We start from the raw sequence: 18,669 nt of genomic DNA on the forward strand, positions 1-18,669 counted from the left end.
CATTTTGTTTGCTGAATTGGTTGGCACCAAGTTTCAAAAACCCCCAACAAAAAAGGTCATTTGTGGATTACCGGGCGATTAGTGAATATATGCACATACAAACCTTTCGTTCATCTCGACCTTTTCCTCTGAGCGCTCGAGGTCCTGTTCCATGAGTACCAGCTTTCTGGCCACCTGTTCCAGTTCGGCCCCCAGTGCGTCGGGTGTGGAAACATCGTCAAGGGTTAGCACCGCCGTGGGCATAGTGTTGTTATTGGTCGGGCAAGCACAAATAAAATAATACACACGCACACAAAAACACACACGCACACACAGGAAAGCAGTTTGCGGGCGGATGTTGCGGATTTGGAGTGTAGGGCCAAGCACCAGCAGCCGTTGTCGTTATCGTCGTTGTTTTGGCCGATGACATCCGTCCGTTAAAGCCCCAATCGTCGATATCCAAATCAAGCATTCGGGTGGTGGGCACAGCAGACGCGATTCGGTGTTGTTCGGGTAGTTTTTGTTGTTGTTGTTGGATTTAATTTATTTATATTTAGTAGTTAAAGGCGAGGTGAGGGTTAATCGCAACACACGCATCCACAAAATTTGATCATCCGTTCGATCGGTGGTTGTACAGCCGTTTTGCAAGCATACACGCGCACGAAAACAAGCAGAGCACGCAACAGCGCCAACGACGATGTGCGCCCCCATTGTGTGTGCAGCCGATGAGGGGGTTGGTAAAAGTAGACAAGAAAAAGGGGTTGAGGTTAGTATATCACTTCGGTAGGTCATGGTACTCCCATCATCGTCCACTAGTCGTATGTGTGTGTGAAGGTGTCGGTGAAACCTATGCCACATCGCTGATCGGCAAAGAAGAGGGCCAGCAAACTGCGCGCTGTAAGTGAAGGACACCTTGGCGGATATCTCGATCCGGTGAAGGATACATGTACGTCATCCGAGTGGCCGCGTTTGCAAAGAAAGAGGGGGCAGATTTCGCTTTTGCAGTGAAGATCCACACCACAGTTGCTCTTTTGTCTCTTCTTTGTGACCGATCAAGCGTGACATATATATTACACCTTACCTTCACAGCGTGACACACTAACGAGGAAGATCAGTCGATGAGAGCTATTCGTTATTGTATGATTATCTTATTCGTAGATGAAACATGATGGTATCGAAAGGGAGCAATAGGAAGGATTGGAGTTTTGGGGTGAAATATAAATTTAAAACAATTCGTTCGTATTCCAGCACAAACCTGGGACACATTTAAGGTTGACGATGTCCCAGGATTAAAAAGAAAAAATAAATTAAAAAGCATACAACAAACAACACAAACAAACACAAGCTCAAAACTGATTAGTGAAATATGCACTCTAGAACCTTTATATTCCATCAAGGCGGAGAGAAATTGGCGAAAGAAACCTGAACAGCCTCCAAACGTACAACCAACTTACAAAACGCTGATCACCGATGGTGGGTCATCGTTAGTGTATGCACCCCCCCTTTCGGAGTGCATCCGGATCCGGTCTGCTTTCGAATATGGACCAATTAACAGCCTCCCACCTTTCACTCGTCAATAAACGTGATTTACTCGACCTCTTCGTCGAAGCAGGGTGCCCCTATTTACTTGACCGCTGGATAATTTCCCTTCAGCCACTCATACACATTCTAATTTTGTAATAAAACCCATCCATAAATAGGTGTACAGCAGTCGGGAACGTGCGGTGGCACAAAAACACCGACGCTTCAGTTGAACGATCATCGATCCCAGCCGCCAACGACCAAAGGATTTCTCTCGCAGCTAGAACCGGGTGGACATTTCCTACCTTACATTGGCCGGTACCTTCTCCGGGGTTAAAAAAAAACAAACAAAACAACAATGAAACAACAACAAAAAACCTCCGCAGCAGCAGTAGCAGCAATGTGTTAATAATGCAATACAAGAGTGTCTTAGCAGTACACACGTCCAAACGCACAACAAAACAACGGTGAAATAGGGGCAAAGTACGTACGCTTCACCGGCTTCGGCGCGCTCTTCGGCACGCTCAAGATCTGCCTCAACCATGGCCAATTTACGGGCGACCTACACATCCCACGCGAAAGGTTCCGGAAACGTTGAAACCACCCGCCCGCGATCAATCGTGGACGAGGACATGGTGCGGGACGCGCGACAGGGGGGGAGAAGAGATCGAAAGGTCTTAGTATCATCATATGTAAGTGGACATTCTACCGTATCCGGTATCCATGCAAGTGCACGACACATTTAAACCGTTTGATAGCAACACTCCAAAGACTGGGCAGGGGGCCCAGATGGCAAGTTTGTTAGTTGGAAAAACACAAAACTCCTGCATGTTAAATGTTTTCGACTAGCTTCGTCCTTAGAATCTAGTCTATTGGTTTAAGGGTACGTACGGACACGAGCATGCAAGTAGATGTTTCGCAAACATTTAGATCCAATATCATCTTTACGAATAATATAAACCTCCTTTAAATTATTTTTCACACCACACACTCTTCCACTAACGAATGCAATGCAGCAAGTGATGGGTTGCTCATCATTATAGTTTTATTTCTTTACTAAGGTTTAAATAAATATTATACGCTAGCCGAATCGTTCACCTTCGTGCCATTTTGAAATTAATTCCAATGTCCTTTTAAGATCACAACACACCTTCACTAAACACACGAGCCAGAGACGAAAGAAACTCTCATGTTTCAAAGTCTCTTTAATATTTTTAACAACAACTAAACACACGTTTCCGATGTTTTTATTGCTAGCTCGAAGCCTTTTCAGATATATTTCTTGAGGCTTCGTCGTAGATAATCTGAACTTTTTCCTAAGTTCCAATCCGAACTCGAAGTTGAAACCGAGTCTTAACTATATGGCCTTTTATGGTCGAGTACAGTCCGGGATAAGGTGCGCATTCCATGTTTGGAGTAGGTAATGTCTCCAAACTAACGCGAATTGTACTATAGGTTGAGATTTCAATTTAGGTTTAGCGGACTCTTGCAGCAGACCAAGACCGCGAGACGGTTATAACACCTAATAAAGTAATTAAATAAGTTTACAATAGATTTTAGCAATAGATCCAAGCGGTAAAGATAAAGTGTGGTCTAACGCTACTGTACATGTTTTCTAAAATTCAAATGCATTATAACTCAATTATAACCCCTAAAATCTAATGACATTCTACTCAACAAGATGTTGACAACAAGATGAGGTAAATATCAAACCATTTAATGGCATGGACCTATTTTTGACCATTTTTAAACACTTTTATGCTTGGATATTCAATCCGCAAGGTCATGAAGTGCATAACTGATCTTACAAGATCTATGTTTAGCTCCTAGCTCAATATCTACATCAGACCTGATGTTGGGGTGAAGATGACCACGAAAATTTAAATAAATCCAATTAAAGCTATTATATAAGCATTCTAATTAAACACATGCAGTTCACTGCAACTCGCATTGAAACCAATTTGAATATAACGAAAGTAAATCGAGAATTAGGTTGAGAATTGCCCCAGCACACTTGGACAGTTCCGCTGTTTAGCGTACCGGAGAATGGACCATAGCCTAGCACGGGTCAGTCGATTAGAAATCTACATCGATATCGTACAGTTTTGTAAATCAATAGTATGATTTTTTTTATATTCAACAAGAACGGCCAGGCCGTATTGCTAATAACTTGAAATTCTATCATGTGCAAATGCTATCATCACGGTGCACAGTGAGGATAAGAAGTATATAATAAACTCGAAAAAATCTAAACAAAAAGTGTTACAAAATTTAGAATTGTATTTAATAGACATAAAACAGAACGCCTTTGTAATAGGTACAGTCCAGAGGGAAATCATATACCCCTACACCTAGAGAAACAAAAATCCAAATTTGAAGTACTATAGATCAGGTCAGCGTACTCAGATCAGGCGTACTTGTAGATAAATAATATCGAATGAGCTATGCAACTATTTCGAGAAGCAAAACTAAGCCAAATTATAAAACATAATTCTGTGGACAAATTCCAAAATCTAGTTCCATATTTCGCCTCATTTGGCGGTACACACACGTCTAAATATTGTTTTATTAGATGTGTTAACCAAATAGACGAATAATCTATTATTGTTACGTAAAGTTTGGTTCAATTTGAAAATTTAAAAAAAAACTAAAAAAACTGTGTACTAAAATAAATGTATAAAATCTTCAACAATATAGCCAACTGTACCGCACGAAATTGTTTAATGTCTATACCTTCCGTATACATTACACCGGCGGATAGTTTTTTTATAACCCTATGATAAATATAACGCCCATTCGGGTAGAATTCTCGTTTATTATGAAGTGCATTCTTTCGGACAACAGGAACATTGGGGGAGGCCAAACAAATGGCATGAAGGCAACAGTTACGATGCTAGGTAGAAATATTTTCAAATAAGTCTATAAACAGTACAACGATACTTTATTGCTTCTTTACTTTATACACGCAGAAACAGAAGACACGCGCTTGGTATGTATACACACACACACACTTGTTGCACCATACTTTATTTCCCCACAAGTGGATAAATAAGCTCGCTGCTATAATAGCTTCATTTTAAAATATTATATATTTCTTCTGCCAGTGGTTGCACGTGTGTATGCATGTATATATATGTACATTTACGTAGATATACCGCGTATCGTTGTATTAATGAGTAGTTTTATTCCTTTATTAAGCAGCACTTTGACTTTCGGGGGTTTCATTGTACCGATCCCGATTCGATCGCACGTTGCATCGGTTGAGAGGTTACTGTCAGTTGATAACATAATTTAAGGGGTGAAGTTGTCCCCCGGGAGTATATTTTAACGTAAACACCAGTCAGCTTCCCTACATACGGTTTAGTACCACGTGCGTATGCACCTTCAATCGGTTATGAAATGGGCGCAGGGCGTCCTCTCCCGTTTTAGCCACATTTCTTCCTCCACATAACAGTTACATGAATTCATTTTTGGTAGCTCCTACTATATCTGTTAGCTAGATTCTGCCGTTGACTTCCGAATCGAATCATCAATTCGCTAGATATTGGTGGTAAGCGTTTTGCTTTATTGCTTTTACGATCGTTTTAATTCTCTTACTGGAGTTTCCATTTCGGTTTCCCAATGGACGGAACATTGTTTTATAAAAGAATTTAACTTGTTTGTTTTTTTTTGTCGTCTTCTGTACAAACCGCCAATCAAACGCAAATACAATAATGAAGGCAATACGAGGCATTATAAGATATTATTCTCTGTGTAACATTCAAAATTATTGTCGAAACATTCCGCCCCGGGGGAGGAAAAGTGTGTGATCCGTGTCTATTCATTCATTCATTTATAACTCTGTACTATGCTAAAACATTGCGTTGATAAGGTTCACCATACAATAGCTATGATTAACAGAAAACAAAAAATAGGCTGCAGTTCGTCCTATCCAACATTCCTCCGCTGTGTTCTATCTCACATTTTCGCTACACGTTTAGTTCTACAAAAGCACCGATTGTGTTAATGATTGGCTTTATCACGGCCACAACAAGAAAAGGCACACGCACGCGCGTTCTTTGCATGATGGTACGCTAGTTTATCTTTCCGTTCTTCGTCTCGTCTACTGATGATGAGCAACAACATTCACTAACAAGCATTGCATCGTTTTTCATTTACGCTGAGTGATGATGATGATCCCCACTCTCACTGCCCTCGCGAGGGGTCAGAACATTGTCAGCGGTACAGAACAACTGTACCACGACACACTTTTCCCGTTTACCACACCTCCAAAACAACAGCACAAAAATCTGGGTGAAAATTCACAACAGGATGTTGGGTGAAGCCCCGGGGCATTGCTTTTCCCGCCTGGGTGAGCAGTTTTTCTCAACACCCAGCGAAGTAAACACACACACCAGTTGTTAGTTTAGCATACAAAGGAAAGCTTTGGTGTGCGCACGAGAATCATCATCGTCGCGGGGTTTCTTGGTAGGTTTTCTAGCTGTTTCTTGTTATTGTTTTTTCATGTTTTAAGCAATGTTTCAAACAGCAAGTGCAAGAACGGGACCTGAATAAATACGCATTCAAACGGATTCCGCCACCAGACACACGGTGACGCCAAGACGGGCCCACAATGTCTTGGACGCGCTGAAAGAGGTCAACATCATTTCTCTATTTGTGAACCATTCTCTGTCAACAAAACGATTGCATACGCACCCATCCGTGAGGGGTGACGATTAAACACAGCAAAAAAAACTATTTTATCTGCCCGGCTGGTCGGTTCTCGTTGAATGCCACCCAGATTCACATGGGCGGGGGTGGGGGAGGTTGTGAAAGGTAGAGTTTTTGGAATAGAAAATAAACAAAAATCATCATTTTTCGCCACAGTCACACAAAATGCGGCGAGAAAAACGCATAATAATAAGGCAGTAAGCTAACATAAAACACAGACCATTATAGACAATGGTGTTGATCATTGCGCCATGAAAGAAGAAAAACGATTCTGAAGTCCACCACGGCACCTCTCCCGTTCATAAAACCACTGCTTATAGAAAAATGGACATTCAGCAACATTCAGTTGATTCAGCAGAATTGGCAAGATTTAGGTTTTGCGTTACAAAATACTTAAGATGCTGATTTTAATATTGTTTTTTTCCAATGTACAAACACTTATTAAACATCACGAAACGTTTGGCAAGATATAATTTCCAAGCAGTGCCTACGTACAATAGTGCTAGCGGAAGGCATTTCTGGTATCAACGTTATTCCAACCACCGAAAAGAAAGCATTATCACATTCGTTTTTCTCATTGCCCAACCACATACATACATATATGGGTGTGTTCCCAGTTGTGGCCTACACATCTTATCTTTTTCTTTTCTTCTTTAATAACCAGAACCAACAGAAACCCCAACCACGTGATCATCTCTTGGCGCATTCTATCAGCTTCATTCTTAAAAACACACACCGAATTGGTCCACCCGGCAAGGATGCAAGATGTTGATTGTGGAAGGCGTATAGTTGGGTGATTTGAATAAAAATAAGATAGTCTAGCTTGTGTGTCCCGGGACCAGATTCGGTGCGCCTTTCTTTAATGTGTTAGTAGTAGTTGCACACACATATGCTATTCGATTTTCTACAGTTTTCTCGCTTTCGCTATCAGCCAAATCCCTTGCATTCGAGAGTGTCACCAGATTTGTTTTGAATTTTAATTCAGATGTTTGTGCCACATTCAGTCCAACGTACACTCATATCGGCCATCTTCCTCATACATACACACAAACGCTCCTGTTGGGATGAAAGCCATCCTTTTGCTTAGATACAGCGGTGCACACTCAATTAAATTCCCTTCCGTTCGTCCTTTGGCTCACACAAAGAAACACAAACATTCACATGCAGCCCTGGCCTTACCTAGCACATTAACCACAAATCAAGCAAGAGAAAAGGGTTTGTTGCCCACACACACTAAAAAAAAAACAACAGCCTAATCTAGTGTTATAGTCAAGTGATGTCTAGCGTTTGCACCTCATCGTATTTCTTATCGGCCTCCTCAGCCATGAATCGGGCCTCCTTCAGCTGGTTCTCAAGGGCGTCCATGCGCTCCTCATCGGCCAGGGCGCGGTTCTCAAGAACCTTGCGAGCGCTGCAATGTTTTCGACGCAAAATTTAATTGTTTGTTGTACCGAGCCATGTACACACGCGTGTTGCCCAGTTTTTGTTATCGTTTTACGTTAAATTTAACCAAATTACGTACAAATGTATCACAAGCGCCAGATCGAAACGTTACATTATTGGCGTGATTAAGTATAATAAGTTTCGGATATCAAAAGAATGATTTTTTATGTCGTTGTTACAATTAAATTTGTTTACAATAAACGATGACGACCGGTGGGGCAAAAAGGGGCGAGTTGGGGTGGGGCGAGTTTTTTCGAGTTGGCGGCGGGGCACACGTTGGGGTTTTTTGTGTGTGTGATTTCAAACGTGGAGAGCGAGTGAGTGAGCGCAGGATACGACGATACGGAAAGTGTGCAAAAATGTCACAAATCATGCGTCAAAAAGTCACCCAAACACCATTTTAATACAGGTGTATAAGGTGTTTTTTTTTTTTGCACGGAAAGAATGGTAAACGCAGAAAGATAAAGAAAGAAAGAAAGAAAAAAAAACAAAGAACCATTATAAGTGATGTGGATCATGTTTCCTTTCGGACACGGATCAGATCGGCCAGGCACCAGACGACGTCAAAACGAGCACACACGCAATGACAAATTTCCACGCAGACGCACACATTACATCGGAAAAGACGGCGAATTCCCGGTGGAAATCGTAACCATCGTGTGCTCTGCTGTACGTGGATTTCGCGAATTCTTTTTTTCCTTCGCTCAAAATAAGCAAAAACCGAGAACTAGAAGAAGGAGAAGGACAACGTCGAGACGTGGGACCCTAGCGAATGCACTAAACCACAAATTGAAGAGTAGGAAACAACTTTTGGAAAATCTTCCGTCAATGCACCATGGAATAGAAGAAGAAACGCATTATTGCAAAGAACCGAACGAACTTTGAAACTGGAAATGAAATGGTCTAACGGAAATTAAAGGATCAATACTGTACTGGTGAATAAAGGAGCCATTGATGGAATCTATTATATGTTGTAAGGATGTAAAATTAAAAAAAAAATCGAATAAATACGAATGTCTCCCCTTAACGCCATTATTTTAGAATGAGCCTGTACGGTACGTAATGCCTGGAAGTATGCATTCACTACTGTTAACTTCCTTTTAGTGTCCTCTTTGAAGTTTTAAGTGAACTTTTAATTTTTTTACTTAATTTTGTGGGATAAAGAATGCTACCGAAGTTGCTACATAATCTAGCTATTCGAAATCGTTTAAGGAGTAACCATCAGTCAAATTAACACTTGATAGTTCTAGTGTTCAAAGAAAGCTCTAAACATGAAAAGGTATTATTTGGTATTACAAACAAAACCTCAACCTAAGCTGGATCTTACTGTTGCTTCCAAGGTATAAATATGTTTTCAAGTGTCAATTGAAACACCTTCTTCAGAATTTTATAATTGCATCTGTTCCTTGGCGTACGTCTTCCGGCGATGATTGACGATTGCATACCTCCAGGCATCTATATACCAAACCATAAGGTCATAAATCGGCGAGGGGAGTCATACCAATTATGTACCAAGGAATTCGGTACCAAGGAAGTAGGGAAGGGATGGTACGTGTTGGGATGAGATGATACCCGCATGACATGTCCGAAGGAGTGGATATTGTGTACCTCTTCGTATTTTTTGTCTGCTTCCTCTGCTATTAGCTTGGCTTGGGCTAGCTGTGCCTCCAATATCGCTACCCTATCGTCTTCCATGTTTGTACGATTTTCAAGCGCTTTCCGGATCCTGTTGATATGTGGGAAGGGCAAAGTGCGAATATTGTGAACGATAAGCGATTTGATGGACGATGTCGGAATTTTGCAATTAACAGGGGACAACAACTCTAATAGTTGAAGGAAAAAAAATCCGCGCCAAAGGGGGGGATTTGGAGAGAGAAAGATCTTTCCATATTGGTTTACATGAGGTAGATGCGCCACACCAAGACGCCACGTGAGGCTAGAAGATCTTTCACTTCCTGTTTCACGTTATCCTTCTCATTGCTTTTTATATCACGCGTGTGTGTTTTTTTCTCTGCTTCTTCAGTTTGATTTCGTTGGCCCTTGGCGTTCCGTGTGCCATGTTTCCGCGGGAAGAGTGACGCAGAGCCGTGATAGCATAGTTCTCTCTGGCTCATATGCTTATTTTCCAATGTGTTTTTTTTTGTTCGCTCTCACACGTCCGCCACTCACTAGAACCCAAACCACTTACCGTTCGCTCTCGTCGGCAGCGGCCGAAGCCTCTGACAGCTTAGCGGTGGCGGATGCCAAACGTTCTTCCGAACGTTCAAGATCCTCCTCCAGCAGCTGAATACGACGGTTCAGAGCGGCAACTTCCGATTCGGCCTACAAGTAGAAGAGAAAAATAAAACGAAACTTGTTAGAAGTGTATTGAAGCTGGTTAAAGTGTGACAGGTGGGAATGTTCTAAAAATTGATCGCTTAGATGCAGTCCGCAATATCAGTTCCTCAGCACAGCAAAAATTGACAAATAACTTAGACCGTAACATGTTCTATAATGTAAAACTTTAAATAACCAACATATTTTGCATATCGCCAGTCTTTTGCCGGAACTCGGTCACGTAACCTTCCCAAGGCGAAAAAAGGCAACTGCTAGTGAAAGTACAACACGCGTACATTAAACAACTACAGCAGTAACAACAACAATTCGTCACCCTCCCCTCCGCTCCCCTTCCCTTGATGTTGTCTCCTAGTGACCTCTCTTCCATCTGTGGTAAGCCGTTTTTTATATCGTTTCTCCATTTCTGACTACACATTGCTACCAAATAAGGCAATCCCGTACTCGAGGGAGGACAGAGGGCCGAAGCAAGAAGCCATGGCCTAGCAGCAACTGTGTGCAGTACAGTGTCGCGGCAAGGGAAACCCGCAATGCTTGGACCACCAGAGTACGATGCGATGAAAGGCGAATGATGTCATCCTGTGTGGTGGCTTTGAGGAGACACCAACAAAACTAGCGCCAAACGGGAGACACGGAAGGTGGCGTGCGTGTCGTCCGTGCGATCGCCTTCAAGTAACTCAGCAGATGAGCAGAAATAGCTGAATAGAGTTTCTGCTAGCGAATGGGACGATCAAGCTAAATTCTCGGCAGAAGCATGAACAATTGCACCACAAAGCACGACACTCCGCGGCGGACTAATTTCACAATACGATGCGGGTTATCAATAACATAGGTGTGCTTTACTGAAAAAGATAAGACACGGTGGTTGCTGTTCGTGCCAAGGTGGAGTATGCAGCACAACGTCACCGGGTCTCTGTGTCTGTTACGACCCATCTATGTATGTGTCTGTATGTAACTAACCACGGCATCACCCTCTCATTCCCTTCTACCCAGCAAACGTACAAATCAACGTGACTCAATTAATGGTACACCGGAGCTACATAAAATGTAAATAAAAAATGCAGGTGGAAATGCAAAACGGTTTCATTAATGCTAAACAATATCCCTCGCGCCCGTGTTCGCGCTTATAGTAAAGCAGTAAATCAGCATAATAATCACCGACCCCCTCTTTGGACGACGCTTTGATGAGTCGTCAAGTGCTTATAGAATTCGAAACAATTCCAAACGCAACTAATGGGAGGGAGGTGACACCCAAGCAGAAACACGATATCACACGAGCCCCCCAACTTCCAAACTACCTCATCCTCCAAGTGAAGCATAATTCAACAACTGACTCTTCCCTTACGGCAATCTGAATGTGGGGAGATTTTTGCTTAACCCTGAAGAGATGACGGAAAACGGAACGCTGACATCATCCCGGTACTGAAACCGTTCTTCAGCTCCACGCTTCTTTGTAGTGGAAGTGTTATACCCCCCTCTGACCACTATTCGTGTGACATCGGATCGGTAATTATGCTCAAGGTCAATCGGTATATCCAAACGAGCTTGTTACGACGACATGGAGACCGCACTCCAGACACTTAGGTATTAGTGTATACGTTAGACCAACGGTGACATTTTCTTCCAAGAGTTCTAATTCTTCCATCATCCCGCAAGTGCTTGATTCTAAGTCCCATTTTCGATAGCTCGGAATATCCTACGGGATTCTGAACCGTCGACAGCTTCGCCATTTCGAAGGTTTAAAATTCTGAGCCTAACGCCATTCCCAACCGATTGGTGCTCAGTATCACCCCCAAAAGCGCATTGTCACGGCAACAGGGCGTTGGTCGGCCGCGTAACGTTGGTGTATATGCACCAGCAAACAGTTACATGCCACTGTGGCACACCGCGTACCGGATCATCATTCAGTGGTCATCCACCGGTGGTAGCACTCGAACCTGCCGGGATAAACGCAATGGATCCGGTGGCCACCGAGGCGGGGAGAGTAGGATTTGGTTGCATATTTTCTTTCCCCCTCGTTTCAATTGAAACTCTCGACCACATCATCCCCCAAGGCGGGTGTTGAGGTGATATGCGTTACCCCTGGGGCAAGGTGGCATTTCTTTCACTTCTGTATCCACACACACACACACACACCCCTTTTTGCCGGTATCGCGAATTTACGCATACACATTCCGGTTTCGGAATGACCTCAACACATACTCGGGCCGTCGAGACGGTGGGGGTTTGGTGCTGTGTGTTCGTTTCCTCTTTGTGCCGTTGTTTCTTGTTCGTGCGGGAAGGAACCGCGGCCACCGCAGCGAACGACCAAAGACCAAAGAAGAAAAGCGTATCTCATTCATAGCACGCTGCAACACCGGGACCGAGAGAGCCTTTTGTGGTGGTATTGGTACGTTACATGGGCCGGCCGGGAAGGTTATGTCTATGCTGCCGGTTCGAGGGATGCGTCATTCTTCGTTTTGCCACCCTCTAAAGCAAGGGGTGCCCGGACAAGATATCGGGCACCGACTACGGCAACAAGCACACACACACAGACGGATCTCTTTCACTGGATTTGGGGTGGTGGTTTTTGCATTATTACCCACACGCCCACCCTTCTTGATCGGATAAAGATGGGAAAGATGATCGACGCGATCAGACGCTTCACACATCCATGCCGGCCGGTTTGGCGTTAAGTCGCGACTTATATCGACGATCATTTCTGTTTTGATGGATGGAAGAAAGAGAAAGCTTGGGGAGGGAATTGTGAAGGAGGTCATTTTTCTTAACCGTGCTGAACCGATGCTATAAAAATAGACAACAAATTGCTGTACAATTGTTGTGAACCCCCAGATTTTCCGATCAAGCTTGTGCGTACTTCGTTTCACCTCACGAATTGACACCATTTTCATCGATTTGTACAATCATAAAAACGGACCCTCACAAACGGCACCTGATTGAAGTAGCGGCTCCAGGGGAAAACCATCCCACTTAGTGATCATAATTGATCGGGAAATCATGCTCAAACTTCACGATTCTACAAAACAAAAAAGATTCGGTAGCCATTTTTTGCACCACAATAATGGACGATGTTGTTTCCTTGGGACAGGAAATCGAAGTCACGGACCTTTGTACCTGTTTGCACAACGAATCAAACAATTCAATTCATAAGCGTATGGCGCTTTCGTACACAATCAATTAAGGGTTCGGGAAAAGGGAAATGTTCATAAAAAAAATACAACCAGCGATGGAAGAATAGAATGGTTCCATGTAGAAATGAATGCAAGAGCGACTCTTTCATCACACACACACATCCACGCTAAGAAACATGCAAGTACAATACGCACACTATTGCAAAATACAATGACGTGTTTTGTTCCCTCACATTTTTGCTTGTGTAAATTTGCCTTTTGCGGAGGTCGTGTTTTTCTTTTTGACAGGTTACTCCAAACTGTATGACATTAGATAATCAATTCGCAGGTTGAATCATAACATAACCACTGTTCATGACCATTCTGTAGAGAAAATATTTGTCCATGCATCACCATTCCAACATAACACCTCTGTCTCTCTCTTTCTCCCTCATTCTGGTTCTGACAGATCCATCTATATGTCACATAATCTGACTTTCCTTACTCTTTCATTCCCGCATTTGTTTTTCTTTTTGTAGTTTGGTCTTCGTTTTCAATCAATTTACGACCGGCTTCACCACACGCACACACGACGGCAAGGTGGTTGTTTCTATGTTGTTTTCTTATTAATAGAACATCAATAGAACGCAACCACCCTGAGAGCGATGGAAAGAGCACGGCTACAAATGAACTGAACCTTTAAAAAAACCCCTGGAGTGAAACTGATATTTTGCACAACAATTTGTTTGTTGGTAACAAATTTCACCCAATTGCTTAACGGTGGAAAGCGAACAACATCGTACGGAACTTACTTCCTCACGCCTCATCACTTCGTTCTGGAGCTTTTTGTGAAACTCCTCGCACTCATCCTTGTACTTTTCCATCTCCTCCTTCGTCTGTCTCATCTTCTTCTTCAGCACGTCCAGCAGGTTGCCACCTTGTTGCACGTTTGCGGCCATGGTATCTATTTTGTTTGCTGATGCTTTCCTTTCTTTTTTCAATTAAAAGAAATATATGGCTCTGCTTTCTGGGCGCTTTTCAAGCTTATCTGTTTAGCGAGATAAGGATGCAACACCTGAAGGTACACACACACACACACCACGCGTAATTTCACAGAGTAATTTTGGCGCAACTCAAGCTACGATTAGAACTATGCTTTAGAAGTAATTGCCCGTGTCTTTACAGACGAACTATGTTTCTATCTGTAAAGTAATCCTTTGTTTTCCTGTTGCACACTTTCGCACTCACTCACACGGGCACACTGTCGCGTGCACGAAAATAAATTTGCCTGCTTTCCTTTAAAATCGCGGAACAAACCGGGTTGTGCTATAAAATTTGACTATCAAAAAGCAACTTTTCTTTATACTACTGCTAGAGAAAAGGAATAAGAAACGACACAGGGTTTGCAAATTAGAACATAAAAAGGTGCGTACCAACAAGGTACACAACATATTGCTACTAAGATTGATTTGAAGAAATTGAGTTTCTTCTTGAACTTCTTCTCACAATGAGCATAATATCGTTACGTACTAAATCAATTATCAAAACACACTACACAAACTGTGCTTTTTGGGCATAATTTCACATCGCACGGTTTTGTGCAAAATTCCCTTTTGCCTTGAAACAATCACATCATTCCTGGGAAGGGTGTAAGTGATAGTTGTGCTGTTTCTTTCTCTCCCGCTGCTGATGTTATTACGCAACTTGCTCGCTCACTCGCATTCTCGGCCCGCTCCCGTATTCCCTATATTCCCGAGGAAGCGCGCACACACACTAGCGTACCGCGTAGCAGAACTTCAGCGCAAACACACCACCACTCACACACGCACATTCGGTACGCACAAGAGATATTTTTCATATCATTTGCTTTTCCCTTCGAAGGAAAGACATAAATGATTGCCTCTTCCTCATTGCGCCAATACCATCGCGCTATTTCGTATTTCTTCGCTTCTTTCCATCAAACGATAGAATTGGCAAATATATCATCACCACACACAACGTAGCCACCACAGTTCAACACCACGCGCGCGGGCTCTACATTCCACACACAACGCCAAAAGGGGAAAAGAAGACTGCACCACCAACAGACGAAAAAAGCAAGATTAGGATGCGGCAGAGACACACCCGTCACAAAACGGACGACTTGCGATCGATTTATCAGTTCGACAGTTGTTTCTTTTACTCCGTGCTATCGTGGAATATATCGTACAAAGGCGGCACACGGTACTTTAAACGCGCCACAAAGTTCGGTTTCTTCTGATGGTGGAGAACTAAAAAAAGCCAACCAAACTTTCGAGCCGCGGAGCAAAAGGTTACTCACTTCGATCAAAAGCACTACTGAACTGAGTGGACTATGGGCTCGACCTGCCACTGGAAACGCTTGCTCGCTGCCTGCGTAAAGTAATGGCTGCACCAACACTATCGCAAACCTTTGCGAGGCAACCATTGCTTCGCGAACGGGTGCTAGAGCGGGACGGGCACATCTTCCAGTCAACGAACACTCTACTACACAGTTGAGTCGCCTGCTTGTTTCCAGCGAGGGCGCCGCATATACATTACGGGGAAGGGACCCGGTATGGAGGAAAGGGACACGGAGAGGATGGCCACGGTTGCCAATGAGTGCCCCAAGATGGAGCAAGGCAAACGGATGACGCTTTTATGGCAAACCGCGCTCCATATGCAGCCCCACCTCTGGCCGTTGGTCGGGCCCAAGGTGTCCTTAAAAGGACAATATTATGCCGCAGACTGCCGCCGCTGACTACGGCGCCCCAAAAAGCACACTGTCGCCGTACCTTGACCCACAGGGTGGATTGGCTGTGGTACAAGCTCAGAAAAGATTTCGGATCAGCTTTTATTTTTCTGCTTGATCGGACCCCAACACGTTGGGTTGTCCACAGCGTGCCGACCAACACACGGTCAGTGTGCCGTACACTGGAGCGGGCTGGACTGAGCGAGAAAGAGATGCACTCGGTGAGAAAAGTGTGTGAGTGACATCCACTGTTCGCTTTCATCGTGGACTCTCGGAAATGTCAACACGCACACACACGTTGACACACTCTCTCTCTCTCTTACTCACGCACTGTCAGTGTTGCGCCTCCCGATGGAATTTCTGTGGGGCATCTCGGGGCTGTGAGTATGTCCACGGCAAAAATATGCCACCGATGCCCACAGCTGGGCACTGGGAATTCTGGAAGTGTGTCGAAATTGACAAAGGTGTACACGGTAGGATTGATTTGATTGATTCTAACCTGATCAGCGTGTAGTTAATGGGAAAATTAACCAAAAACTCTCCACAATTGCTGCAGATATTGCTCCTCAAGAAAATCAGTAAAACATTTGGCGCAATATATTCAAGGCACTCCATTCCAAGCATAACATTCAATAGATGCACTGCAAATGGTAGATCGTACCACGCATCGTACCAATTCAGCCCGTGTTTAAGCCTTGTCCTAAAGAGCGCCTAAAATACGCTTGGTTTTGACATTAATATCCCAGCGCTCTGCCCTCCACAGAGGAGCTGAACATTAATTGATCAGATTTCTGTTTGCTTTTTAACAGCAAATCGGTCCGAGAACCAAACAACCATGAACTCCCAAGCGCAGTCAATTCCGGCCACACAAAACGAACAAAAAACCGTACAATACAACACACCGCGCCGAGTCACTGGACCGTAACACGCACGTTCGCATACTCACTGGACGGCGTTGTTCTTTTGTAGCCACCTCCTACCACTTGCGTCCCGTGCCGCGTCGAACAAATCGGCTAAATGCATTCAAAAAGCTGGCATATTTGAGGCCGTATCGTAACCCCGCGTGGTCCAACTATTCAAATATAATGTGATCGAAACCGAGAACCTAGCCCAGCTATTGGGGCACGGATGTATCGATCAATTGCATTACCAACAGGTGAAGGCGTACTTGCCCAACCCAAATGAAGACGATTAGAATAGAACGGAAACGGACCGCCCTTTTTTGCAGGTGCTACCCCGTACGCGCATTCCAGCTGGACATTGTGTCGGAGAGCGATGCCTCATGTCCAAAATGTAGGGCCCTCGTCGAAATGCACCAGGGGTTCCCAAAATACTAGACGCCCCCACGAATGGCATTGTTGTACTCCCCTACATAGGTGATTTTTTTTATGTTAAAAACCCATGTTTTCAGTCTGTCCAACGATCTGGCACAACCTCCAGCCTACATCCAGCCGATTGTCCCAAAGAAAGTTTCAATGTTTTGGGGGGAGAAATAGTCGTGGACAAATAAAATCATTTAAAAAAAACCGACAAACTTGCATATGCGAACAAGAACCAAAGGTCGGTTTCCATAGAGAACAGTTGATTTGTGCGTTATTGAGGGGATGTGTTTGTCACTTTTCGCTTTTACCATTTGGGATCACTTTACACCGCTTTAACCTCGAGCACAGCCACGGTGGTGTAGTACAGTAGAACGCGGTCACGTTTCATTATTGCATTCAGCTTGCTTCCTTCCCTGCCGACTACGGGTGCCACATTCCCGCATCGAACGATCGAAGTCGATCAATCGGTCGGGAGGGAAGATTTGTGTATCGAATCGATCGAATTACCGATTCACCGTGCGTTACTTCCCGGCCGGATCGACCCCATTGACGCAAACCAAAGGGGACCTTTCTCGCATGAAAACCACGACCACGCGATCGTCACCTGCTCCTTTGCGGCTAAATGTGAACGTGAAAAACAAAAGAAGAAAAAAACAACAGCACAGCTAAGCCAACGGCCGTTGAAACTAACGATCAATCGCGGTGTCAGTAGCGGGCCGCGTTGTCCGTGGTCGTATCATCATCAGCTGGATGCTCCTCCCCGGAAAACCTTACGGAACCCGGCGCAGCCGGAGGTGTGACAACGGTACCGTCGCGTTTTAGATATCGCCGGAGACAAGTGGCAATCGAGGCGTGATGGTTGAACGCATATTTCATTAATCTAACACCGCACGCCAAGGTCGTGGCGCCGTGTGGCAAATGAGGTGGAATGAACGCCTACGTCGAATAGCTGACTCTGGCCCAGCAAAGGATGTCTAAACACATCAAAAGTTTGTTTTTGAGATTTTGAAGCTCAAAGAACCTTTGCGAATTAGGTAACCCACGTAACCTGCGCCTTTGGACGTCCAGAAGAAACCAGGTGGTCCCATCCGAACTCTGTTGTTTGGTAGTGACGGCTCGTTTTGGGGTGCTTTTGTAGCACGCGGGGGTATGCGTTGTGCCCCCATGTCTGATGAAGCAGGGCAGAACGAACCGACGGGACGGGATTCTACCTTGAAAACGGTCCGCTGAGGGACGTCAGTGAAGTAAAAAGCATACATAACACGTCCCAAGTTTCCATGCATAACCACTTACAACACCGCCACACTCCACACCACCCCCAGAGCTTCTTGCCGGGCCAACGTGAATAGTACTGGTGTCCAACTAACACACACACACACACATACACCGGTCGAGGAAAAACGTAAAGATCAGTTCCTTAAATGGACAAAATCGCTCGCGCACTACAGCCCCAGACTCCTATGTCAGTCACAGTCGCAGGCAATCGAACGTGTACCACGGT

At 44.1% G+C, this 18,669-nt stretch overlaps 1 protein-coding gene across 9 annotated transcripts in view; it reads right to left on the minus strand.

The window, feature by feature from the left end:
- LOC128709735 (tropomyosin-2) overlaps nt 1-18,669 on the minus strand; it is a 36,793-nt gene that overhangs the window by 11,369 nt on the left and 6,755 nt on the right. For 3 of the 9 annotated variants that reach the window (XM_053804748.1, XM_053804744.1, XM_053804745.1), the window contains exons 2-4: nt 9,842-9,975; nt 9,262-9,379; nt 104-174 (exon numbers count right to left, since the gene is read on the minus strand). In XM_053804748.1, the coding sequence (XP_053660723.1) occupies nt 104-174; nt 9,262-9,379; nt 9,842-9,975 (323 nt within the window). Of the gene's footprint in view, nt 1-103; nt 175-1,991; nt 2,063-7,503; nt 7,622-9,261; nt 9,380-9,841; nt 9,976-13,909; nt 14,063-18,669 lie in introns of those variants that run through there. The other 6 variants (XM_053804751.1, XM_053804750.1, XM_053804749.1 and 3 more) reach the window with 4 other exon arrangements.

This window comes from Anopheles marshallii, chromosome 2 (assembly GCF_943734725.1).
Source record: "Anopheles marshallii chromosome 2, idAnoMarsDA_429_01, whole genome shotgun sequence".
Classification (NCBI taxonomy): Eukaryota; Metazoa; Arthropoda; class Insecta; order Diptera; family Culicidae; genus Anopheles; species Anopheles marshallii.